At 40.8% G+C, this 27398-nt stretch overlaps 2 protein-coding genes across 2 annotated transcripts in view; one reads left to right on the top strand and one right to left on the bottom strand.

Moving 5' to 3' along the window:
• LOC105929825 (synapsin-3) overlaps positions 1-27398 on the bottom strand; it is a 172494-nt gene that overhangs the window by 53171 nt on the left and 91925 nt on the right. The gene's annotated exons all lie outside the window — the stretch shown is intronic.
• Positions 8513-27371, top strand: LOC105929826 (metalloproteinase inhibitor 3). Its single transcript, XM_012867740.3, has 5 exons — positions 8513-8860; positions 16328-16410; positions 18812-18923; positions 21929-22050; positions 25116-27371. The coding sequence occupies exons 1-5, from the start codon at positions 8731-8733 to the stop codon at positions 25311-25313; spliced, it is 645 nt and encodes a 214-aa protein (XP_012723194.1). The 5' UTR covers positions 8513-8730; the 3' UTR covers positions 25314-27371.

The following is a 27398-nucleotide window of genomic DNA, read 5'->3' as shown; positions in this document are numbered from 1 at the left end:
TGTTATTGATGTACTCTGTTTTTTGTAACTAACTGTTTAACTGTCTCGCTGTCAGGACACTACTGTAAAAGAGATCTCGATCTCAAGGAGTCTTATCCTGATTAAATAAAGGTTGATGGTGCAGTTTAAATTTGACGTGTTGAAACACAATAGGGTAGACATCATGACTTGTCACATCTTTAAAGTATGTTTCTTTTAATCATGATGCCTACAGTATCAGGTATTGGAGAGCAGAGTTTTAGCACCAGCAGCTGAGAGGCCATTTAGCAAGTTTAATAGGACTATGCGGACATATTTTATCCTGGTTCGTGTGTGGAGATGGAGGGTAAATACCAATAAACGGAATAAGCTCACGTTTCAGGAGATAAACAACATTTTACCACTCATCAACAAAACACATTTTTAGGATTAGGCTCAGTGCCTTTTTGACACTCAAGCGGTTAAGCACCATTAACAAAGCAAAACACAATGAGTAGAGCATATTTTAATTGTTTTGCCTTAATCAACTTTCTCAATCCAGGCAGAACCTCTTGCGGGAACCTTTTGGTTTAACAGAAGGACGTCTGATAAGGCCAGTAAGTTGTGTGCCAGTGAGTTGTGTCCTTAGTCTAGCAGTTGGGGCGACCATCTGGCCTGCAAAGCTGCAGTTTCAAATGCCCTCTTCTCTCTCACTGCAGAGCTAGGAAAAACGTATTTGTCAACATAATTATTGGCACCATTTCTTGTTGAAGAATCTGCCATTCTTTCAGATTCTTTTGAGCAGGAGGTCAGGCAGCCAGGGATAGTACACGAACAGCAAACCATTTCTTCAAAGATCTAATCTTTTCCTTGGCAAGTGAGAGCAAGACGTTTGCCCAAATATCGCCCAGATGCAGCCTGGAGATTTTATGGTAAAGTGGAAGGAGATGCTACTGCACAAAATTGTGTAACTCCATGACAACACTATATTGAGCCCTCAAAGAGTGAAACAATTAGTAGCTGAAGTAAGTAAGTGGCTTTAACAGACAAAACCATCATAAAGCGCAGTACAGAAAACAAATAAAACAACTATGTCATGATTTATTCCAGGTGTATTTAAATTCCTGGTTTCTGTTTCTGGATTTTTCCGTTGTTTCTATTTCCTTCCTGGCTCCTGCACATTTCCCATGTCTCCCCTGTGCCTTGTAAGCAGTGGCGGTTCTAGACCAAATTTACCAGGTGGGCCAAGGTGGGGCCAGTGTTTTTTCACAGGGGCACAGAACAAAAAAATAAAAAAACAACAATAAAATGGCAACATTTAACTGTGGAATAATATTAAGTGAGCCACTTGTGGCTCTGGAACTGCAGTTTTCAGACCCCTGATCTAGCAGTTGATTACTTTGCCCCCAGCTCAATACAGCTAAAGCTAAACGTGAAACATCTTAAGTTTTAAATTCTTTTTAAGTAGAGTAAAACTGTATAGGTAAAAAAAATTATAATAATATTGATCAAACTGACCAGTCAGTTATGGTTTCTTTGCCATTGCAAATAATTATGAGAAGTGTATTTAATATCATGTCTTTAGTAAAGGGGCCATAACAGGGGCCAGGACCATTTCTATAGGGGCATGGGCCCCTGTTGGCCCCTGTCTAGAACCGCCCCTGCTTGTAAGTTTCTGTTTTCATTAAATGGCAACGTCTCACCATGGCTCTGCCTCATTGTTGCCACAATTTGGATCCTTAACAACTACATAGCACGATAAACTGTTACAATGAAGTGCAGATGAAAAAGATAAAATAACACAATAAACCGCACAATGAAAAGAAACCTTCCACAAAAAGCCTGTCACACAAGAAAGTTTTTAACTGCATTGTAAAAGAGTCCACACGATCAGCTAAACATAGCTACAGAGGTAGACTGTTTCATGGCATTGGTGCCGCTGACTGAAAGGCTCGATCCCTTCTGGTCTTAAGTAGTTTTAATTTGAAATTTGGTAAGGCTGCTGTCAGCTCAAGCATTCAGCAAGCAGAGATAAGAACCTTCATCAGTGCAGAGAAAGTGTCTGTATAGCTTAGCATAGGAGGAAGTAACATTATTGGGATAACTGATGTGACATTTAAAGGGCATTTGTATATTGACTCTAAAGCTGTGGACCATATCTATGGTATGTCAACAAATTGGTGGAAGGCAAGCTTAGCTGGTGATAACATTGTATATGCAATAGCATAAGATGCTGGAGTGTTATTTACTAAAATAAACTGAATCCAAACAATACATGGAAATACAAAGGAAGATAATGGTGGGCAGAGCTAGTAATTCCCTAAAAACAATTATAGTGTGTCTTTACCAATATTTGCTCTCTCCCCACAAATCTCCCTGAAACCCACGATTTACTGAGTGAAGAATTTTTTTAGAGGTCCATCCACCCATCCATCCATCCATCCATCCATCCATCCATCCATCCATCCATCCATCCATCCATCCATCCATCCATCCATCCATCCATCCATCCATCCATCCATCCACCCATCCATCCATCCATCCATCCATCCATCAGTCCATCCATCCATCCATCCATCCATCCATCCATCCATCCACCCATCCATCCATCCATCCATCCATCCATCCATCCTGGGAGGATTGCCAGTCTAAATCAGGGCAACACTTGGAGTACTCAGAGGACCCACACATGCATGAGGAGGAAGACTGTCACACTCATCATAGAAAGGCCTGGGCCTGGCTGGTACTCAGTTTCAAGGTCACAGGCAACAACCAACAAAGCAGACTCAAAGATCACCATTTAAAGAGAATTATAATTGCGGTGGACCTGGATCATAAATCCTGGGCTGTATATAAGAAGTTGAGAGATACTTGAGCTATAGCGCTTTGCATTCTCTCTTGAACTCAGGGGTACAACATAGACGGGGAAAATTAAGCTACTCAAAGAAACAACAACCTGGTATTTACCCCCTAAAGATTTAAGAGCTAAGCAGCCTTGTACTAGGACTGCTGTTGGTGCATATGCATCCATCTTTTTGTCTGTACCTGCATTATTCTTGCAGGGTTGCATCGGGACTGGCTCCTATCTGCAGCAGTCAGCATGCACCCATGTTGCCTGCTGTAAGGTACAGTTTGGAAAAACTGGTTCTAACCCAGGCGTGCACAGGGATAACGGAAATTCCTTGCAGAAAGGCCCAGACCCACCCAGCACTCAAATCTAGGACTTTCTTGCTGCAAGGCAACCGTGTAGTTCTTGGAGAGCATATAAAATTATGACCATTATACTGACCTCTTCAAGACCTGTCAGGGTGCCTTGCAGCTAAAAGGTCCTGTTGATCTGTCTATCTTTTAAATGCCCTTGGAGTAAAAATAGTCATTACTGTAACAGTGTGTGGCTTTTTCTAAGTTATCTCTGATAGACTGGTTCATCTGTGCGTTTCTTCAATCACCCTTGAAGTCAAGGGCAAATTAGGATAACTCTCTATATATATATATATATATATATATATATATATATATATATATATATAGTTAAGGCGTGCCCTTGTGGGGGGACTTCACCTCTCCATCTTCATTGCAGTAAATTGCAGAGCATGGCTCAGCCCATCTGTCCCAGTTATCAGGAAGGACACGTGGGCTGTTTAACAGGAGATGAGCTAGTCGGGCCTGGACGCCGTCCCTCAGAAAACCGTCGCTCATGGCAGTGCAGTCTTTTCAACAACCAAGTCTTCCTGTGACACTTTGTCAGTGGAATGAAAGGTATTTCCTCTGAGTCACTCTGTTCTCTTTTAGTCAACCAAGAGCTTAAAGACCTATGGGGACACGGTGACAGCTGGCAAGTCTCGATTCAAGCCTTTTCCTCTCAAGAAATTGACTTTCCTTCTGCATTATGCTTACAATATGCTGGCCTAGTTTGGCGACATCATTTCCACAGGGTCTTTTTTTTTTTATTTCTGTTGCGTTTTTTCAAGTCACAGCGGCAAGCTGTGACAGACACACATAGCCAGACCTATTTCCAACTGTTGAGTTTAAGTGGAACATGGCGATCTAATAATAAGTTTACATGCACTTAGCCTCAACATGAACATCAACAAGCTTCTGGTATAATTGGGAATGAGTGTGTGAGACGCTGCTATCCGCAGAACTTGTAGAGTTAATTTCAATTTCTTTGTTTTCTGGCACACATTCTGCTTTTAAACAAAGTTCTGAATTTGTTCTTATTCATTTAGTTCGGGAATATTCCCAAAGCTTAATGATAGCCTACTTTATCCATTCAAGCAACCAACAGTGTTCAGGTTTCAACAATCATTGCTCAAGGTAGAGCTGCAAGGATAACAGCGTGACTGCCCAAATGGACAAGTAAAATTTTATGGCCAGGTCAGAAAAATATCAAGGTATTTGGAAGAACTATATTTGGAGATGTCAAGGTACTAAAAACCCTGTACCAATACTCAGGTACGGTGGTGGTAGCGTCATACTGTGGGACTCTTTTGTTGCCACTGGTATTGTTGCATTGCAAAAGGTGTGTGAAGTTAGGAGTACCTACAAATATCACTATCTACTATCTATTTACATATTTACCTTTTTGATCTTTATTGACATTTTGTGTTTTACTTTTTTTATTTCAATTGACCATTTTTTTATTGGTCAGTATTTTGTTAACTGATGTATGTATCAGTCATCACTGCAAATTGTCATCACTGTTTTGTGGCATAGTTACTGTTAGTTGTTCAAGACTGCTTTATAGATGTGGTTTATGTCTGTGCCATTTTCCAGTAAATTTGCCCATCTAAGCTATCAGAGAGCCCTTCCCATGATTTCTCAGAATTCCTGCTGACACAAACCAGATGACGAGCTTTAACTTGTTGCTTTCTGTCCAGATTAGAGGGAGCATAAACAGACCAGATAGCAAAAAGGAAGGTGGTGCAAGTTCAAGTTCATTTATAGCGCTTTATCAAAAAGAAGCGTGCCAGAGACTTTGCAATGAGAAAGCTATTCAAGCCGTGGCAAAAATATCCACACCCCTGAACTATTTTTTTCATTTTTGCTGTAACCACTAAATTCAGTGTATTATAGTTGGATTTTACGTGGGCACACCAACACAATGTGACTCTAAGATGCAAAGGAAAATGATGCAAGGCTTTCAAAATCGTTAACAATCAAAACTCTAAGAAATGGGGTCAACATCCCTTGAGTCAAAAGGATCTAAATAATCCATCATGGAGACCGTTAAACACATCAGATAGATCAGGGCTAAAGTTCTTGAGAACTTTAAAGCAGGGTTAAGATATAATCCAATGTTCCACTCCTCTAAACACCTTACACAGCTCTTTATAATTCACCATCAGAAAATGGAAAATTATAGCACCTCTACAAATCTACCAGTACATGGCCAATTGAACTGAGGGCATTAATCAGAGAAGCAGCCAAGAGGCCCAAAGGCATCTCTAGAGGGGCTGCAGAGAGCTACAATTAAATTAGAGGATTATATTAATGTCAGGTATGTGGTCCAGGACAGAAGAGGTGTGCGGTTGTTATTCTTACCTCTCTCCTGCAGGGTGCGACAGCTTGTAGCCGCCATGAGCTTTAAAAATCTTGATGAGTTGCTTGATTTGGCCATTTGTATAGATAATGGTTTGCAGGAACGGGATAATACAAGACAATGGGTGTGCTCATCTCTTTGTATGCCGTCCCAGGGAAGAGAGGCAGGAGTCAGATGCATCTGAGCGTCTGCTGCAGGGGAGCCTATGCAGCTGGGTAGGACTCGGATGACCAGCGAGGAGAGGCGGAGGTGCTGTATCTCCTTCACCTGGGTTCTTCTGTTGGTCACCCTGCTGCTTTCTCCCTACCTCCTGTGTTTGGTCATGTTTCGTAACTTGCAGTTCTTGACTAAAACATCTTTCCTCATGGCCCTGTGTTACTTTTGCTGCCCTTTGGGTCCTAAACAACCACAGTTCATGACACTAGTTGTGCAAAGTTTATAGAGAAATACCCACAAAGCACATTGGTTATCGTGTGATACTTTCGCCGGGCATTGTCAAAAACAACACAATGATGGTACTGTCACCTGTTTATGCTCATTCCCTTTAAAAGCAACATGTATCTGATCTGGGTCCTTATCTTAGGGATATATGTGAGGAATGCAGTGGTGTTCCACCTTTTCTTACACCAGTGGTGTCCTGTTACAGTACATTAATCAGTCCTTTGACTTCCTGTAAGCAGGAATGGTTTCAGTGACCTCAGCTGGGTGTAATGAATGTAAATCCAGAAGTTATATTTTCAGAATGTCTAACTTAGGAATGTCTCAGGCAGTAATGGTAGACTCAGAGTGAATGTTGGAGGATTAAATAATATGTGCGGGAGTTCTATTAATGCTTAACGACAGCCGGTGTGTGCCAAGCCAGAGTTGGACCATCCGTAGAGGCCATGGCTCTGATGAAAGATGATGTTGATGATGATGATGTGGTGTTTCCACAGATGGTTAAGGTCCTGCTTCTTTATCTGCTGGTCTGAGTCCAGAATGAAGCATGTCTCAAAGTTCAAAGGGAAACTATCTTCTTTTTTTCTTCAAATATCTAGATATTAGTCACCGTCCAACACAGTTAATCCTGCTAATACAAAATGGATAGGAGACAAGCATTCACCTTTAACAGTTATTTTGGAATCAAGCTCTCAAAACAGGAAATTGGAGTGAAAGCTTATCTACTCCTTCTTAACTACAAAATGAAGTCTCCACCTGGCCGTGCAGCCTCCCTAAACTCTGATAGCTGCTAATGAAAGCACATTAAGGGTCAGAGTTCCCCATCCTGATTATTTCTGGTTGCTTACATAACCGCGAGTAGCTTCATCTCCTGACATAGCTCCCTCTGTCCCGCATGAGATAAGCCTCTGCAGTGATAACACAGCTCCGCTCAGTGCCGTGAGAGGAGAGTTTAATTGGCTCATTTGTATCAAGAGGAACTTGAATGAAGCCTGATCAGAGTTAAAAAAAAGAGTTTTTAGTCAAAGCAGCTGGGTGTTATGTCTCTTTAATGAAGATCTGGAGCATTAATGACTTATTAGATACAGAAGAAAATCAACAATTTTAAACTGGCTTTGGTTGCCTTTTCAATAATTCAGCAGTTTTGAAGATATTGTGAAAAAGCTTTTTTGGGCTGTGCTCATAATTCCTTACTATTTAGGAAGGGTGGGCAGGATGCATCTGGTCTAGTCCAAAGAAAAAGGGAGTTAAAAATATATGCTTTACAGACACAAAGCAATAGATTCAAGAACAAACACGGGACATCATGAGGAGGAACTGCTGAAAAGCTATTCGCCTGGGAATCTCAAACACCTTGTAAAAATGTCAGACACCCTGAAACTTTTACTTTCTTAAAGCAACGTTGGTACATCTGGAGCTTTCAGTCTTGTTGGGTTCCCACCTGCCATCGGTTCTCTTTAATTTGAGGCTTGCTGGCCTCCTGGAGCTAAAGCCTGGGTGTGCACAAAAGGAACTACTGATCATTGTGATATGTCATGGTGCATCCAGTGAGCCATTGCCTATACTCACATATATTTGCAGGATCATGGGAGAAGGGGTGTAAACTCAAGAGGTCACTGGGTGAGAAGCAGGGTAAACCCTGGACACGTCACCGGTCCGCCACAGGACAAACAAGGAGGAAACTGTAGTACCCGGAGAACATTAAAAACTCCATGCAGAAAGACCACAGCGCAGGATGAGTACCTAGGAATTTCGTGCTGTAGAAATGAATCTACGGCATTATACATATATTTACACATCAAGGCACAGTGATCATGGCCATCAAGAACCGGGGAAATTATAGGATCACAAATAACAGTTGGTGCTGACCCAAAACTTTCAGGGTGTCTGACAGAAATACGTGGGATTGATTTGTTTTAAGAATCATCATGAGCCCAATTATAGTCAGAATAAAGTAAGTAATACCTGGAGAAATTTTCAAGTTCTGAAATGTTCTGCCTTGAGTTCACAGCTAAAACTAGCAGATTTTGAATCTAAATGCCTTCAAAACATTAGTTTGAGGATGTGCACGCATACAGTAGGATAACATGTGTGTCACTAAAGCCTTTTCATTTTCTTCAAAACGTTTTTTAAGGTTCTCCCTGATGCATGGGTTGTTCCTGGGTATGCTGGTTCTCCACACTAAATTGATCCCAGGGTGTATTTGCGCATGGTATTTTGTCCTCTGTGCGTTTGTGACGGACTGGTGACCCGTCCAGGGTGTAACCCACCCTCGCCCCTTTTACCACTGGACACACGGCCAGGACAAACAGCAGGTACATATAACGGAAGCTCGTCGAGTCGTTCCAGCGTATATGAGGGTAAATAACACGCTGGTGTATTTTTTATTTTTTATTTTTTTACAGCCAGCGTCGCTCAGTGTTTGTGACTTTTTATTTTTGCTAAACTGAAGGGAAAGTATGAACGTGTTAAGACCGACGTCATTTTTTATTCCTAAACGGCATCGCGGGGCCCTGATTGGCCGCTGCGGCCGCGAGCTGTGGGAGTGTGACAGATGGGGGCGTGGCCGGGGCGAGCTGCGCCGCGGCTATATGAGCGGCTCTCCTCCTCTCCGCCAGTCAGATCCAAACGCTCTGGTTTAACGGTGCGCAGCAGCTCCCTCACTGAGATTACACGCCACAACAGAGCCACCCCTGCTTCTCCTGCCGCAGCGGACCCATTCGGACCCACAACACAGTTTATTTCCACCAGCACCAGCAGCACAGAGAGGAGCGGAACGGAACTTTGGAGAAATGCAGTCTGTGTACCAGCACCTGATCAGCCTGCTGTTCGTCTTCAGCAGCCTGCAGGTCCGTCAGCTGACCGAGGGCTGCTCCTGCGCTCTCTCGCACCCGCAGGACGCCTTCTGTAACTCCGACATAGGTGAGGCACTAATTGCGCGCACTCTTTTTTTTTTTTTTTTTTTTTTTTGGCCTTGTCGCTCGCTGTAATTTCATTTTAGCGCGAGGAAACGGATCAGATCAAAGTGACGCAGGTCACTGGACGCACGTGAGCTCCTTCATTTTACACTGTAAAAAACTTGCAGAATAACGTAAAGCTTGTAGCCTATTTCAGTATATCTATTAATACCCACATCTTTATAATATGAAATTCGTATAATTTGCATTTCTTGGGAGATATCTTGCAATAAACAACGCAGATAACTTTTATAATCAAGTCACTAGTCTCCTCTTTAACCCACACGTCATGGTCAAAAGGCTATGAACCCTCACCTCAGTCTGCTCTCTAATGATAGTGATTATTAGGCTACTTGACTTTTCTTCATTTATTTTTTTTTTTTTGATGGCTCATTGAGCTGTTCTACTTTAGTCTGAAATGAGGACATTCCTGTAAATCCCCCCTGCTCTATGATTGAGGTGTCAAAAAATGCTTCACATCAAAAATGTGGAAGAGTCACATCCAGAGAAACGAGCATCCTCTTGGTTGTAGGCAGCGGCTTTTTGAAACAGCTAATATGGCTCTCTGCCCAGGGCGGCATGAAACAAAAGTTCTTTTTTTAGTTGTGCTGCAAACGGTTTTGTTGTTTTTTGTGTTTTTGGCTGCTTTTTCCCCCATTGGTGCAGTGCATATCCTGTCAAAGAGGAGAGGACACCCCGTGTGTTTGTCAACAGTATAGGACTGTAAATATGGCCGTACATTGCAGGCATGTAGTTGTAGTGTCCTATTCAAAGCTTCTGATTCTCTGCTGACTAAAAGGGCGGTGTCATTAATTTTAAGGAGTTTGAACAAATAATAATAAATCTGAGTTTCGTTAAAAAAAAAAAAATTAGAGCATGTTTAACTGAGTGTGTGGGGCAGAGGAAGATTTGCAGAGTGCATGGGAGAAGGGGGTATGACAGAGGGGAAGCCACTGATGCAAGAACCGGCAATTTTAGAGCTGGGTTCTAAAATTGCTCCTATGGGCTGCTTTCTTGTTTTTACAATATTCTTATTTATCAGCATGCAGTGGTATTTCTTTGATGGCCAACCAGATATTGCCGCTGTCCCTTGCGGCAGTACACTAGGGGGTCACACAGCTGCTTTTACTACCTGGATATTCTTATCCTGGCAGCCCAGAATAATATGAACTCGGGATCTGGCTTAGCACTAGGATTAGGAGATTGAACCCCGCGTGGAATGGGGGCGTGTTTTGGTAGGTGGCTTTTCACATGTGGAAAGTCAGGGCCTGAAGTTTTATCCTTTTTGGCATAACTCCAGTGTGAGATTCTCTCGGTATGGTCACCTTGAGAACCTTCAGATGATCTATTTTCTTTTATTTAACGGAGAGAAACACTTAGTCCAGGCGTTGCTAAGGTAATGTGACATTGATTATTACGCTATAAATAATATTGTTTAGAACATATTTATAATTGATAGACCAAATTAGTAGTACTTTTAAAAGCCTTCTTCCAGCCAGCAGCAACAGGTCAGGGAGGGGCAGTGCAGGGACAACTTTGGTCACACCAGCCCTTTTTATAATGCCTCTTAAGACTTTAAACTGCAGGAATGCCATAATGGAACATTTTTACTATGCTTTATTTGCAAAGCGGTGCATGGAAAAATAATTGTACCAACATTTATCTCTTTGTGGAAAGTATTATTCTTGGGATTTTTTTCTTTTTTTTTTAGATTTGAGCATAATTTTAAAATAAATATACCAATTCAATTCACAACACAGACAAAACAAATCTCTCAAACTGCTTTCAGTCAATTCTGACCATATATTTTGTGAACAAACAAAGCCTCACCTATGAGTATACAGTATAGGTGGCGCCTGTTTATATGTGGACGGCTGCTTTGTTTAGCCCTGATTATGTTTAAAGGGAGGAAGCCTTGACTTTATAACGCAAGTCAATATGCAGCTTCCTCAAACACTAATCCACCACCTTTTAGCAATTTGGAGGGCTCATGGTGTTCATCTGTTATTGCCTCAGTAAAATCTGGAACTGACTTCAATGGGGACGCTCCACAAATCCCGTTTCCAAGGTCATGGCTTAGCTTGAGATGTGCTTTTGATACTTGCAGTCCTTGACAAACACAAATCATGGTCACAGTCATTGCTATTGAATAATCTAGGTCAGGTTTGGACCTAAAGAATGTTTTTTAAGGACGTTTTGATATACAAAAGGAACATTTTTTTGATTACATGGAGGTCTTGCTCTGCTTCTATAAACTCAGAGGCTGGCAACAGAAAGGTATAAGGGGTTGAAAACATTAAGGTGATGAGAGAGAGAAACCCTGTAATTTTCTCTGTCAACATCAAAGGCAACAAGCCTGGATCTTCCCACTTTAGGACCTGAAGGGGAGTTCAAAGCATCTTGCTCTTGTTTTGTTGGCCCTAACCCATAATCGCCCACGAGCACGCCGCTGAAAAAGAACGGCAGGGATAAAGCCCTCGGAATTGGGTTATCGAGGCCTGTCTCTTTCCACTGTAACATATATTTCACCAGAAATATTCACAAGCGGGATGTCTTTCCAGCAGCAGACGATGTTTTGACTACCACTGAGATCTAACCGGTTGTTTTAACAGAGGTATCGGCCATGAAAACACTGGTCTGAACAAATTTGGCACACGGGGGGGTCAGTTCTTGATGTTACTTAACCGAGCCATTCAGAGACCTAATTGGCTTTGTTGAAACAGGTCATTCACTTGTCTGTAGGCGCAGCAGTTATTTTCTCAGAGCCCTTCCTAAGCAAGATCAGAGCCGACTGCCAGGTCAGTGTGACGGTTTGTAAAAGAGCCGCCACCACCCATGCAGCATGTTCCCAGCTGCATGGGTGGTAGGAGAAAGGTGTTGCAAGGTTGCCCAATGCAGAGAATGCATGTGAATAAAAAGATCAGTTTGCTGAGCTGGATTTGTTTTGCAAAAAAAAAAAAAAAAAACCCCGTCTAGAACCAAAATGTGCTTTGTACTTTGCATTTATGAATTATGTAACGTTGATTTAGAGTTTTTGCTGCTTTCGGCTCTCAGTCCTCACTTCCTTATCTGTAGTGCAACAGGTGATTTCTTGATAAACCACATTTTGTCTAGACTCCTGTGTTGAGAGGCATTATGTAAGAGTAGACAGCTTCCAGAGTTTTCCCAAAAGTCAGTTGAAATACGACGAGATGTCAGAGCCGGGATTCCGGACAAGCCAGAGATGTTTGTCCCCTGAGCCAGGCATATTAAATCTCCGACGCACCCCCTCCCTTCTGCAAGGACCACACTCTCATGGAGGCCAGTGCAGGGGTTAGAGACAATGGCCCAACATGCATTCATCAAAGCACTAAGCCTTAGTATGCCACAAACCAGTGATCTTACCACTTTTGGTAGGTTTAAGAAACTGACATCCATGCCAATCCACAGTTAGAAATTCAGATCTAATCTTGAAAAAAGAAGTGACTCTTTTTTTTTGTATTAGGCCTAAGAGTTCATTCACATCTACCCAATCAGTCTAAAAGGAAAAGTTGAAAGGTAATTAGCAAAAGGTGATTGAGTGCTAAAGATAAAAACGGAAAAGGGGTAAATGCGAAGCAGGTACCTGGGAAAACAGAAAATGTGTGTTGACTATAGATTAGCGAAACGCCTTCACGGGAAAGCTAAATTCATTAACTTAATTTAGCTGGAGTAGCAGTATAATACAATGTATGCATACCCCTTAAAGTGTGCCTGAATTTGAAAATCGGGGCCCCAACTAGGGCTGTACGATTTTGCCAAACATCTAAATTGTGATATATTTCAACCATAATTGCCATTTTAATTTGGACTTTTCTCTGCATTAACCACAAGAAACAAAAATGGCCTGTAGTTAAAGATGTTTGTAAACGAGGACAATTTAAAACAAGAAATACGACTTCAGAATATTATTTTTCAAAAAAATAGCTTGTTGAGTCGGACATCAATCCTTGTTGAACATAAAGTGCAACCAACAAACAAGTCTATGTATCAAACAGTCTGACCGGTACTTAAAGCTATAGTGAGATTCCTGAAGGTTTTAATGTAAAAACAGTGTGATTATATAGAAACTCTAAAAACAAGTCATGAAATTAGATTATCTCACTGCTGTAACTCTCTTCCTTTCCATGTGGAGGCTAATCCACCTTAAACGCATTACAGACACCTAAAGGACGCGTCATATCCATTCATTCTTACGTAGCCAAAAATCGCAGACCTCTGCGATTTGGAAATTGCGTTGTTTAAAATTGCGATTATATTACACCTGAGTAATTGGGCAGCCCTAGCCCCAATCAAGCTGCAGTTTCTTTAGTGGTTATGTTGGTTTGTCAAGAGTGTGCCGTATGATCTGCTTTTACGTTGGTCCAAGAACAGATAATGCATGATGGCCACGTGAGGTAAAACCTCGTCCCTCCCTGTTCAAAAGGGAAAAGGTTCTTGAGTTCTTGATTCTTTCTATTCCGGAAGGGAACCCGTCCAGCTATGGCTAGGAAAAGGAAATAAGGGGGCCTGCAAGAGTAGCTGCCATGAGAAGCAGTAATTATGGTTTCACAAATGCATATATATCATAAGCAGGAGGAAATGAGGCAATGATACATAATTTGAAAAGCATTACATATATTTAGATATCCTGCATGAATGTAGGCCTACTGTTTTTTTTTTTTTTGTTTTTTTTTTCCAATTCTTTCTCCTGTGATTTCATTCTGACACAAGACTCAGGGTTTATTTTTGTGTGAGAAATCCTCTTCCTCCCACTCACCTCCTCATACTTGGACAACTTCCTCCAAACTAGAGTCAATAACTCTTACCCCTGCACTGCCGCCACATTCTTTTTCACACAGAGGCACACAGCTAAGCTGTACATTAACTCAATTCTTGTTATGGCTGCAGTTCGTCACACTCTACGTAGGCAGAATTGAATGTTTAGCATTCACATTCAACCCTTTTTTTTAATTAAAGCCCATGGTCTACTCTAGGCAATGGATGTTGAGTGAAAATGGACTCACTTTCTTTAGCCTCACTCTCGTGAGAATATGCACAAAGAGTGCTCTTCCTGCAGAAGACAAATCTTTGTGCATCACCGCAATAACTTGGAATTTAGTATGTTACCTAAACTGGGAAGGGGGGATTTCCTTTTGGCATTTAACAACTAATGGATAGCTTAATTAACTTTTTAACTCCCACCGATCCCACATTAAGCATTATAAAAGGCTTAATGAATGAATACAGCCACTATGGTTGAAACTAAATTGGAATGTATAATAAGTGGGAGTCAAAAGCACCGTTGGCTACGATATTGTTGGCTATCGTGGTAGATAGTTTCCTAGCTTGTTGGCAGTCACAGAGGTACATTCAGCTGAAGCTTGGTTTAGTGTTGGTGATTTCGTTTTTGAATGGCCTTTTATCTATAAAGGAAGTTCAAAAGTTGATGTCTTGATCAGTTTTTGCCATAGGTTCTAAGCTAACGCTGTGTTAGCAAAAAGAAGAACCCATTGATGCATAGTTGAAAGAACTATTAAATATGCTGTTTTGCTCTTTTAATGAGCTCATGAGTTTATTTCTACTCCCTGTCACATACAATTAAGCATATGACATTGTCATGGTAACTAAAAAAAACAAAACATTGCATTACAAACAGTCTGTTGATATTGACATTTCACACACTGATGTTGTGATGATGATGTATACTGTGCAACTAGTTAAGTTAATGAAGGTGGTGCTCTTTGGTTTATAGTAGTCATGATTGTTTTTTTTTTTTTTTTTTTTTTTTTTTTTTTTTTTGCAATTACATTTGTTATCCTTGTATGGCAGGAAACCAGATATCCCCCTAATTCCAACCAGTTGACAAGCAGTGCACAGCCATATGCGGGGTAGGGTGGCACTGTTACTCTAATCCTTCTTCCAGCTAAGAATTTTTATTTTTAAGTGCGCTTTTTGAGATTAGCCCAGAGTAAGAAACAGTGGTTCTGCAGTGAAACATTAAAATAATGATGGGAGGTGTATTTAACTAAGGCGAAAGTATCCTGTTATGTCTGCAAATTCCTTAGTAATTGTTTGCAGGTTCTGCTGTAATGGCAGCAGTGGACGTCTGTCAAATAGAGTTTGGGTACATTTAGCAGAGGTCGGTTTATAATGTAGTGCTTTTGGATGAAATAGAAAGAGATGATGGGTTAATGGATCAAGGAAAGTCCCAGTGAAAGGTCAGGAAGCATGTGGTGGGTAGGAAGTCGTTGTGCGCTAATCCTGACATGAACAATGTTTGCTTTAGATGGGTTTTCTTTTTTTCTCTCTCTCTTGTGGAGCAGTGAAAGTCAATACGTTCAGATGGACAGGGAAAAGTAATAGTCCGTCTGGACCTTCTTCTGTGCTTTACAGTCTATTGCTATTAATACAATGCTGAAAACCTGTTCTTTATCCAGAGCGGATTCTTTGCTGACCAGAAATATTTTAGAAAATGTACACGTTTTTCAAAGCCAGTTTAAAAACCCCAAAATTGCAGGGTCATATGTGAAGTATAGCCTTTTTAGAACAATATGCCATCAATTCATATTGAATTTCTGTAATTATAGCCTCCAGAATGCATTTGTGGTCACCACTTCTGAGTGGCTGTGCCATAACTACCTCCTGTACAAGCTGCTCACTTTCCTGTTGCCAACTAGACAATTTAAGAACCAAACAGAAGGTGACACATGCCTCGTTTGTCTCTCTGCACCCAAGAAGACTGAATTCTGCCCCCCCCATCCTTACTGGGGAATGCAAGCCCCTGAAGAATGTGGGAAGGAAATTCCACAGGAAGAAGATAACAAACAAGACCAGTGTTGGTTGTGTCTGCGGCTCCTCGGGTTTGGGGTAGCAGGTGAACTTCAGAGGGCTGATGGCTTATGCAGGACCCGCATTAGGCCCTATCCGGCAGCTCAAATGTAAATGCTCATGTCTAGACTCCTTCTTCCAGATTTTTGTCTCAATAAGCTCCATTATGCCAGCATCAGTTAAAACTTCCAGGTGTTTTCACCTTGCTGCTATGCCAGTAAGGGTCCTCCACTCTGATTGGATGTTCTTTTATATACAGAATCATCTGATTTTTTTATGGTCATCATGGTATATTTATTAGATCAGCAAAACTAAGTTTAAAGTAGTGATCACTGGTTTTATATGAGGTGTAGTTCTTCTCTTTTGACCCTCTTCGTTTAATTTGTCCGTGAGTTTTTCAAAGTGTTCCTTCCCAGGCTAACAATTCGGCGAGGCAGGAAATCGGATAAACAGCTTATCGATGGCCCTATCCTGGTTCTAATGTGGGACTTATGAAGGATTTCTAAATGCCTGCTCTCACCAGGGTGGTGTGTTATTTGATTGGATTGAAAATGAAAGCTCACATTTTTGTCCTAACAAACAAATGCCCGTCTCTTTCTCACAGTGATCCGGGCTAAAGTGGTCGGCAAGAAGCTCCTGAGAGATGGACCTTTTGGAACAATGCGCTACACCGTCAAGCAAATGAAGGTGAGAATTGATGGCTTCCTTGAGTCCGTTATTGTGCATGTGGGAACATGAAGATGAATAGAAACCTGTTTGTAAGATTGATGAAGAGACGATCATGTCAGATTGTGTCTGTAGAATAGACAAAACTATTATCAGTAACAATATTTCTCGTGGAAAAGCCATAGCCAATAGCATTCCATAGATCTTTGTTGCAATATTAATACTGTACACACTCCTATTAGCATAACAATATATACATGAAACATTGCACTGCCCTACTTTCAACTACAGTCATCCGCTGGTTACTGTACATATTTCTCATAACTGTAATTAGGATTATGATAAAAACACTGTTATACTAAAAATACTTGGAATTGAAATTTACCTGGATTAAAAATACCACCGTTTGCTACAAATAATAATAATAATAATAATTGGATCCAGCCAAATTATGTTTAAGATTAACAGTGTCCATTTATTTGTGACTAAAAATATGGTAAAACAGCAGAATCTTTCTTAGTCGAGGCCTTCTTTGAGCTAGCTGACCTGCAGTGTATAGCTTTATGTTAGGGAGGGGCAGCGATGTGTTTCTCTTTGCACCATAAGCCAAAAGAAAACTCCATCTACTTCTTCAGCATCACCTTAAAGGGACTTTAGATAGTAAGAACAAAATAATAGAAAATGTTAGCAGTTTTGAAATAAACTTTGTTTTTTCCCAGTAATCACCCATACCTACTATGGTGTTGATTCAATATTAATTGTAGAAAATGACAAAACCCAACTTCCTGCTGATACATTTCTTTCCTATGCTAGGCTATCTTTTTTGGGTGATTTCTTGCCTTTTAGGTTAGTCAAACTAACTGCCGGTGGCTCTATTAATCGAACAGATTAGAGTTCCTCATCTTTATACTAACACTGTAGTGCGATGTGGTATGACTTTTGTCCTAATGATAGGTGTAAAGTTGTTTCAATGGCAAGGTGTTTTTAAAGCTAAACATTGTCAAATGTGTCCAGCCTACAATAAAGAACCATGCAGTGGAGGGGATAATGAGAATATTTGCACTTCAGTTTCTTAGAGGGACAACAGCAAGCCAGCTTCCAGAGCAGAACTCTTTGGTGCTAAAAGGCTGAATGTTGGTTAATAAATTCCCTCTGACAGAGTTGGGTGCTACCCTGATTCATGGGCCTTGTAGTTCTGTCACTGTGTGAGAAAACCCTAAGTCCTTTAACCACAGCCTTAAAAGCTCTAGATTACAAATTACCACCAGCAGCAAGTTGCTAAAGTAAAATAAAACTACAGTATATGACTTATTAATAAAACCCCATGGAAATCCTTAAAAGCAGGTTGGGATGATGTGAATCCAACCTCGAGTTAAAATAGGCAGTTTGTATTCCAACATCAAATAACCCTTTAATTCCTTTAAATCAGATCAGGACTATAGATGTGACCAATTTTAGTCAGTTAACACTAAATGTTGCGTAAACATGAAAGAATCAACAGAAAAGCACTTTTTTACACCTTTTACAAAAAAGCCCATTCTGTCGGATCAGTATCAGAGTAGAAACCCATTTATTAAAACAAAGGCAGATGTAGGAGAAATCATACCATACATTTAAGCAACTCTTGGCTCGCTGCAGTGCTTCTCCACCCTATGAGCTGCTGTGTAAGAGCTGAAAAGCAGCTCGGGATACTAGTTCTGGAAGCCCGGCCCTCCTTTTTCTCTGGATCCTTACATAACGCTCCCATATTTTTGACAGATGCTGATATCGGCCCGCTGCTTTGACAGGAGCCAGGCCGGAGGATTAGTAGGCTTACGGGCATTACAGCTCAACCAAACTCCTCACACTGAGAGTAAACATTTCGTCAGAGTCACGCACCACATCCTTACAATCCCGTTTAGTTACAGAAGCATCAAGTGGCTTGCTTTTATGTATTCTAATTGTTTCAGCTTATATAAAAAAAAAAGCGTAAAAGCAAAGTGTTCTCCAGATTTCAATAAATCCTACGAGACCATTCCCTTCGGGTTCCCTAAAGCTCTGCAGTTTCTGGCTGAGGTAATAGTTTTGTTCTGTTTTTCTGGGAGTGCCGAGTATAAACAGGGATTTCCTGTTGTTCTCAGAAAAATACATTGCACCAAGAAAAAAAAAAAAAGCAGAAACAAACCTCTGTAAAACACAGACTCTTGGCTTTGTACCTACCTATAGGTTATCAAGGTTGAACGAACATTACAGATCACAACCACATCATTTAGGATTTTGCCAAAAGCAGAGCCTAAGATTTTAATTCCCTCAAGTCATCTGATAAAGCCAGATTGTTATTTCCTTCTCTTGTTGCTCATGTTGGGGGACTTTCGAGTGCCACTGTGAAAGGCCTAACATTTTCTTCCAATGCTTGATTCCATCCTTGGCTCCTGTTTTTCAGATGTACAAAGGCTTTGAAAAGGTTCAGCACGTGCAGCACATTTACACGGATGCCTCAGAGAGTTTGTGTGGCGTCAAGTTCGAGATCAACAAGTACCAGTACCTGATCACAGGTGAGTTGTTGGGCTTTGGACAGGTCTAACCAGAGAAGTAGTCTTGCAATCAGAAGGTTGTGGGTTATACTCCAGCTTCCCCCTGTCACATGTCTGTGTGCCCCTGGGCAAGGCACTTAACCCCAAGTTGCCTACCGATCTGCGTCTTGGTGTATGCATGTGTGCGCTCTGTACCGTTGGTCCATTTACCATTTGCTTGGCATCGATTGTTTCAGATTTCCTATATTATCTTTCAAAGGTATTTTATACACACCCTCTTTAACAGGTTCTCATTTTATGGGGATAAACTAGTGGATAATTATGAAGTGATATAATTATGAAAATCTCTATACTAGCTGGCCTTTTACAGAATAATTAAAGCTCAGTCAGGTTGGACGGCGTCATTAACCAAAGACTATCAATGGAGTAAGGCTTGGACTTTGACTGGGCCATTCTAAGTCAGGAACATGCGTTGATCTAACCATTCCCTTGTAGCCATGGCTGTATGTTTAGGCTCATCGTCCTGCTAGAAGATGAACATCTGCTCCAGTTGCAGTTTATTCAAACACATGTTCTTCCAAGGTTGCCTTGTACTTAGCTCCACCCATGTCTCCATCAACTCTGTCCAGTCTCCCCGTCCCAGTTGTGGAAAAGCTTTGCCACAGCATAATGCTGCCATCCTTCCGTTTCACAGTAGGGATTGTAAGTTCATGACGAAGTGCCCTGTTACTTTCCTTCATAAATAGCCTTTCCATGAAGGCTACGAAGTTCAAATAGAGGCTCTTCTTACAAGAGCACCTTGACCTGCTTCTCAAAATGTTGCTTTCCTTTCCAGGCGGTTAGTCATTTTAGGGTTTAGATGGCTGGCCATGTTTTGGTAGCTTTACACAATGTATTGAACATAGCTCTGTGACATGTTTAAAGCAGGGTTGAGTTCTAATAGAATCTTCCAAGCTTTGAAAGTCTCCACAGCTTTCTTCCTGAACTGTCTGCTGGGTACCTTGGTCTTCATGATGCTGTTTGTTCTGTAATATTCTCGAACAAACCTGTGAGGTCACCACAGAACAGCTGGATTTATGCTGAGACTGAATTCTGCCCTTTTCAGTAATTAGTTTTACTGGGATTTAGTTGGTGCTATACCTTCCACTTTATGCGCTACTTTGTGTTGCGCTTAAATCCCAGTAAAATACTTGTAAACACTCTGCTGTGTTTTCTTACGTAACAACCAGAGTTTTGCAATGCACTGTATGTGCAGCCAGTAGAGTAGAGTAGGGAACATCCATTCGGTCCAATGAGCTGTTGAGAACATTCTAGTCAGCCTTTGTGGTGCCAGGAAAATCTTGTTTCCTTCCAGAGTCCAGCCACCGGCATCACGACTGTTTGGCCCCCATGCGTCTCTCCCCAGAGGACTTTATTTGCCTTCTGACAAAATCTTTCCCTCTATTATTAGCCGACCCTTTGCTACTGTACAGAGAGGCGGAGAGAGCGGGGCGCTTTGGAAGACTTCCCTTTGCGTCTGAGCAGTTTTCTCTTCCTACAACTTGTAATTAACAGCCAGCAGGAAGCGACTGGCATTTTCCAGCACAAGCGCTTTATGGGCTGCTATTTCCAATCAGGGATGCTGTTTACTTTGGACCCTGCAGCACTCAGCCTGTATAGGTGTCAGTGAGTCCCCAACCTGTAAATACTGCAACTCCACCGCACCGTGGAAGCCAACAAGCCGGCGTTGCCACGCAACAACAGCTATGTTTACCCAGTCCGGGTACGAGTGACATCAGTCAATGTCTCTCTCTTTCTGCTCTCAGGGCATCTATAATAAGTCCTGCCTGTAACTGACTGCATTGCGAGCAGTCTGAACACAGGGGCCTCAGAGATGAGCTGCTGGAATCTCTTTTGATCAAGCTTTAGGGGGCTCTGGTTCCAATTTAACAATTTAGGAGCGAGCCACACTCTTAAAGCGACGGAATCAGGCTGTAGGCGACTCCAGTGATCCAGTGCATCAGTTCGGCCTGTGCTGGGGGGTCTCAGTGGGGCGTATGAAAGGAACATATGTGTGATCTAATAAATTCCCACCGGATAAAAGCACTGTGAAGGAGATGCATTGAGACAAATACTGTTGCTTCTGAGCACTCACAGGCAGTACTGGAAATGGTCCGCCGCTAAATATAGACGTTTGATGACCTTTAGATATTCCGAAATAGAGGTGTTGGTTTAATATAGGCTTAATGTATGGGATTGTCTTACTGTAGGCCATCAAGTCCGACTTCTTGAGAGACATGTTTATGCTGTCCTGAATACACTATGCCGATTTAAAAATGAGCTAAACATAAACTTGTATAAAGCCTGTGATGGTTTGGTTCTTTTGATTAGTCATAGTATGTTGAGATAAGTAAGATACCAGATGGGAAGCTTCGGTCGGGTAAAAAAATTAGGACAGCTCATTAAATGTTTAATTATGGATTATCAAATGTAAGTCTATTTTAGGCTCGTCTGTCCAAAGAACATGATTCAATATCCATGGTAACTCTGGAGGAGCTGCAAAGATCCACAGCCAAGTTAGGAGAGCTGAACAACTACTAGCCGCACACTGCACAATTGTGGCTTTTACGGGAGAAGAAGTTTTTTTTAGCAGCTTGCCTTGCTTTGATAAAGAAGGCTCTCTGGTCAGATTAGACCAAAATTGAACTTTCTGGCCAACATCCAAAACCCAATGTTGTGGGGTAAAATTGTAGAGAACCTTGAAGTGGACACAGCATCTCAACTTTGTGGTGGCAGCATCATCCTGTGGGGAATGCTTCTCTTCAAGAGGGACAGAGAGCAGAGTTCTAATTTACACTGATGCCCCCTTTTTGTTGGTCAGTCACAAAGTACCAATAAAATTTATTGGAGGTCATGTCTGTAACGTGACTAAATGTGTAAAGGGTTCATGATTGAGTGATATAACTTGGTCCAGTATACTATCGGGGACTTCAGTAACTTTTCCTATTTTCTAAACCGCTCTTCTCTTTCACCATTTGCCTCCACAGGTCGTGTGTACGAGGATAAGGTCTACACGGGGCTCTGCAACTTCAATGAGAGGTGGGAGCGCCTGTCGCTGGCACAAAAGAAGGGCTTCAACCACCGCTACCAGCTTGGCTGCAACTGCAGGGTAAGTAGAAACAATGTAGAGCTGAGAGGGAAAAAGAAGAAGAGGAGGCAGGAGGAGGATGGAAAGCTTGCTGCTCCTCTGGGTTTTATCAGAAACCAAATAAACTGCCATTTGACTGTTTGTATAAACTCTGTTAATGACTAGTAGAGAAGTAATTTAAAATTCACGGAGCCACTTACAGTTGACTCTAGTGTTTCACTTCTAATACCAACCCCCCCCCAAAAAAAAAAACCCAAAAAAAAGAGATAGATAGATAGATAGATAGATAGATAGATAGATAGATAGATAGATAGATTGTAGATCTTATGGACGTTAAATAGTCTGTTAATTTGTTTTCACAGCAACGTATCCTGTAGAGTGACTGCAATTTTTCTGAGCTGTATGAAGACGAAATTTCGTTCTGTATGCACTCTGTGCATACAAAATGACAATAAAGAAAGTCTAAGTCTAGTGGCAGAAATGTAGAACCAACCAAGTTTTACGACCATCACTGTGAATTAAAGGTGCAGTTCCACCGACCCTAATCATTTTAGCTCACCCACCTCGGCTCCTCCCTACTCGGTTCATCTTTGCCTGTTTTGTGATTCGACTGGCCTAGAATTGCCTGGAAGAGGCACAAAGGATTTGAAAAAGTTCAGCACCTGCTCCTCCACCCTGTTTTCAATTACAGCGTTGAAATTTACAGCATTATGTGATCTTTTGCCTCAGCCATGGCGGGAGCGAGGAGAACACTTTAATAGCTTGAAAGATCCCAGGCTGTCTCAGCGGAGAGAGCATCAGGATTTGGCTGAGTTCAAGCTGCTTTCAGCACTCAGTTTGACCCTGCTCTTCAGCAGAGCCAGAGGTACCCGGCCTGGCCCTGAAAAAACAGCTCCTGAAACATTCGCAAACGGGCGGAGCTGTGCGGTGAGTGGCTAATATGGGCCGGTGCTACTGGGCCTTAACAGCTCTGGAACCAGCTTGTGGATCGAGCATGCAAGGAGTTGTTGTGCAGCTGCTGACCCTCTTTGTAAATATCCTGCTGGGCGCCATCCTAGACATCTGCTACACACTCAGCCACTATCAGTATAAGTGGATTAGCATAGAGGCCCATTTGTTTGCTATGCGGGTCATCACTTTTAAACTGTGGTCAAGGCGTACGTGGCCCTTTGACCTGGAGCCAACCAAAGATGGCCATCATTGACGGAAGAGGATAAAACATTGTTGCAAGTTAGCGTGAACTCTTATCTACTGACTTTGAAAGCAGGAAATGCCTTGTGCTGCTGATTTCAAACATTTCTGAACCCTAGAGAGCTGACAGTCTTAACCTTGAATACCATAACAGCCAAAATGAGAAGTACGCTCTCCGAAATATGGAGATTGAATTTGCATTGAATTTGCATCCGTATGTAAGATAAGTGCAGCTCTTTGCAGCCGGTGATTCACTTTTCCTCCCTCTAAAACCAGCCTTTTCGTTCATCACCTCTCTGAGCGGTTTTGTGAATCTTCCTGTCAGTTGGTGCCATTCATTCATCCGGGAAGCGGCTTTTTTTTTTTTTGTGAAAGCACCTGGCGTAATGACGCACGTTTGAGGCAGAGTGGAGCCTGACTAAATCCTTGAACTACACAAAAGTTGAGTGCATTCGAAAGATGCTTCACGTTCACATTCCTCAGCACAAAGCATACAAGCATCAGGGTGAACTTGGTGCCTTTGCTCTGTAAAACGCTTCCTTTTACTGAAGCATCCGACATATGACTCTGTCGGTGCCAATGCTGGAAAAACAAGATGGAACATGTTGAAACAGTATTTTACTAGATCCAGTTCCTTAGTGTATGTGAACATTAGTTAGTTTACCATCCAAGGAGTGGAGAGCAACAAACAAATGAATACATGGTTTCTCCACCTTTTTAATAACTCAGAGCATTTCCACACTTCCTCAGACATTTGTCCTGTTATTTATTTTCATTCTTTGGTACTCTTTAGATCTTTTTTCACTAAATAATTTGAAATCCAACGTCTTTTACTCTCTCATGTCATACTCTATTGCTGGATTTTGCAACCTCTGGACATTTTTGTAGCAGAAGAAAATATGGCTTCAAGCTTACTGGTTTTACCCAACTCTTAAAATGTTGTGTTTCCAAGTCAGACCCTCTTAATATTACACTCCGCTATAATGAAGGCACCAGTAGTGTAGAATTTAACTTGCAGTTTACTCGGTGAAATAAAATTCCAAACGTACAAGTCTCATCTCAATAAATCGAATGCATCTGATGAGTTTAACAACGCGCTTGAAAGAAAATGTATTTATATTTTATAGGATTTAAGGTGTAATAAATCAATACTTCAAAGGAAAATCCAATTATTACGCTAATGTATGACACAATGTATTATTTAATATTAATATTTAAGCCTAATTATGTAATATGTTAATTAAAAGATAATGGTTAGTTTGGTCCCATAAAATAATCCAACACAGCTTCAGAAGATTTTATTTTAAAGAACGAATAATAATGTAACAAGTTCAAGGTCATAACATTCTTTTGGGAAGTCATTTTGTTTTTGGCTAAAACATAAAAATCCTGCTGATCTGCTGGCATCTCTGGCGATGAAAAATCCAAATACCCAAGTTGGTTTAGCTTGTATGACCAAGGAAGAAACATACTAATTTAACATGTAACCAAGAGTCATCTAAGACCTAATATGACAAATCAAAAAGGCCTAAAATTAAGAGGAAGAAACCCTGAAGTAACTGTAAATTGATCCATTTCACATTTGAAAAGTGTAACTTTTTGCTCAGGAAAAAAAGGCAAAATGGACATCACTCCTCGTTATTGCTAAATGTGTTAGCTTATATATACCACTGTCAGTGGCGCACTAACTTGCTTTTCTGTGTTTTTAAAAATAAAAGTTGTAAATAGACTTAAGAGGTTTTTTTTTATTAAGCTAGGCTGTAACTTTTTTTTATGCCAACCGATTCCTGAATGCATTTCGTTTAACTTGTTGAATGATATCTTTTTATAGGTAGCTCTTGGTAGATTGTTTCAGCTTCATGGCTACATATTTGGTTCTGGTTCTCTCTCCATAGATTAAGCCCTGCCACTATCTGCCCTGCTTCGTGACCTCCAAGAACGAGTGCCTTTGGACAGACATGCTGTCCCACTTCGGCTATCCCGGCTACCAGTCCCGGCACTACGCCTGCATCCAGCAGAAGGAGGGCTATTGCAGTTGGTACCGAGGCATGACCACCCGCGATAAAACCATCATCAATGCTACTGATCCATGATTCCAAGCACATCCTGTCAGAAACCAACTTTCTCCCTCCCAGGTTCTGTCTCCATCTTGAATTACTTTTACTGGACTCGTGACGGCCTTCTTTAAAAGGCAGAAAAGAGCAGATATATTACAGTGCCTGTCTGTAGCACTTCGGATAGAAAAAAAAAAAACGTTGGTGTAAAGATTGGCCTTTAACCTTGTAATGTTTCCCACTCAATAATGATCAGTGGTAGTAACAATAGAAATTCATAGATGTACACAAGATGTTTATCAGACGTTTATACGGGAAGACAATTATCAACCTCTGATGGGATTTTGGAAATTAAGGAACTGTCACTGGCCTTAAGCAGCTAATCTACTGATAATTTGATTGATATTTTGGCAATACTGTGGATCATCTTTTAAAAATGACACGCCAACCTAAAGATGATATGAAATAAAATTGTTATTACAATGGTAGACCTTACTGATGTAAATCCTATTATCACTTCTGCACATCACTTGCTATCAACACTGCCAAAATACATTTCAATAATAATTTTGTGCCACTATCGGAGGTATGAGGATTATACCTCTATATTCAAATTCTGAAAACTTAGTGGAAATGTAGTTTTAGATCAGTTATGTTCAGTTGTTACTGTGACATCTGTCTTTTAAGATGGTAGTACCTCTGCTTCCCTAAGTGGTTGCACCACAGCCACCAAACAATCTCCTCCTTTGTTCTGCATAAATTATCATCTGAGAAATGTTAACATTGATGCCGTGCCAATGCAGGGAAGAGCTCTTTTTTTTAGTTGTGATATTTTATTTTATGCTGTGTGTATATAAAAGTAAGCTAAAGAAATGGCAACATCTCTATAATGCATTTATTTATGTTTATTGGATTAAACAGTAACCCTGTTATACATGCAAAAACAGAAGGAAAAGAAGTAGGCTAAAATATAGGTTTGCCTACATTGCGACCAGCAGAGTGACACATCAAATCAGAGTGAAGGATAAGCATCTAAATTATATGGTACTTATTGTGTTTGACCACAGCTCCCTTTGCTGGTACTATTCAACAACCCTATGATAGTACAATTTAAACAGGTTTCACAGTATGAGATGTTTTCTAAATGTATATTCAATCTTTTGTATTTAACTATTTTAAATGAACATTATATAAATATATATATATATATATATATATAAATGAAAATAACTTTATTGTCACTAAGATCATTCTTCTTCACCTGTTCCAATCTGGATTTTGTTTTTCATATTGTTAGCTTCTCTTCGATCCATTCCATTAGCAGACACAGACTTGCCTCAAATGGATTAACAACCTTTTTTTTATCAGTAGAATTTTAGTTTAAATTCCCACAGGAGACTGTTTTTAATTTACAGAAAACAATTGTGTTTTGAAAACTGACATGACTAAGATCTGCAATATGAATACACAGCTAACGTAGCAGCCTTGTAGCTTAGCTTACTTTACATGTCAGCTAAGATGTACCGATGAACAGGAAGCATCTTTTTGCTGTTTTTACCTGTCTTACTCATAAATTTTATTAAAAATCTGACTTTCCTAAAATGAATAGATTTCAAGTTAAACTTTAGCTTCAGGCTAAAACCTTTACCCAAATTTTATGGACAATCTTAAGCTAACCAACCAACTCTAGCTTGCCGATTGCTTGCTTACCTTATTATTTTCTTCAAGCAACACGTGCCGATTAATTTTGTATTATTAATCAAAAAGCGTCTTGAGAAAACAGATTTTTTTTTTGCTTAATGGGTCATAAGTGTTTATGAGGTTCTTCCTCCAGTTGTGGCATTTCTGTGTTATTATGTCTGTGGTTTCTGTTCGTGTAAATATACTGTCTGCTTAACACAGAAACAATTGGTCACGTTTGAACTAAAAAAGAGGAAAACTGAAGTCAAGAAAGCTGTGTACAGTCTGTGTGTAAGCACTGATTTCTGAATTGTGTGGGGTGGGTGGGGGTGTTACCTTGTAAGGGTAGAGAAATGTTTGACTTAATTTCTGTGTTTTATATTTTTATAATAAAGAATCAATGAAAAATGGATCAAACAAGGCTTTTTGCACTCTTTTTTTTTT

Source organism: Fundulus heteroclitus, chromosome 17, assembly GCF_011125445.2.
Source record: "Fundulus heteroclitus isolate FHET01 chromosome 17, MU-UCD_Fhet_4.1, whole genome shotgun sequence".
Classification (NCBI taxonomy): domain Eukaryota; kingdom Metazoa; phylum Chordata; class Actinopteri; order Cyprinodontiformes; family Fundulidae; genus Fundulus; species Fundulus heteroclitus.
The sequence above is the reverse complement of the archived record's forward strand: the minus strand, read 5'-3'. Positions and strand labels throughout refer to the sequence as shown.

Bases quoted from the DNA above. Each gene is read 5' to 3' on its own strand.
- LOC105929826 (XM_012867740.3), top strand. From the start codon at position 8,731: ATGCAGTCTGTGTACCAGCACCTGATCAGCCTGCTGTTCGTCTTCAGC. The intron at 16,411-18,811 runs GTGAGAATTGAT...CCTGTTTTTCAG, and splicing joins ACACCGTCAAGCAAATGAAG to ATGTACAAAGGCTTTGAAAA. The intron at 22,051-25,115 runs GTAAGTAGAAAC...CTCTCTCCATAG, and splicing joins AGCTTGGCTGCAACTGCAGG to ATTAAGCCCTGCCACTATCT.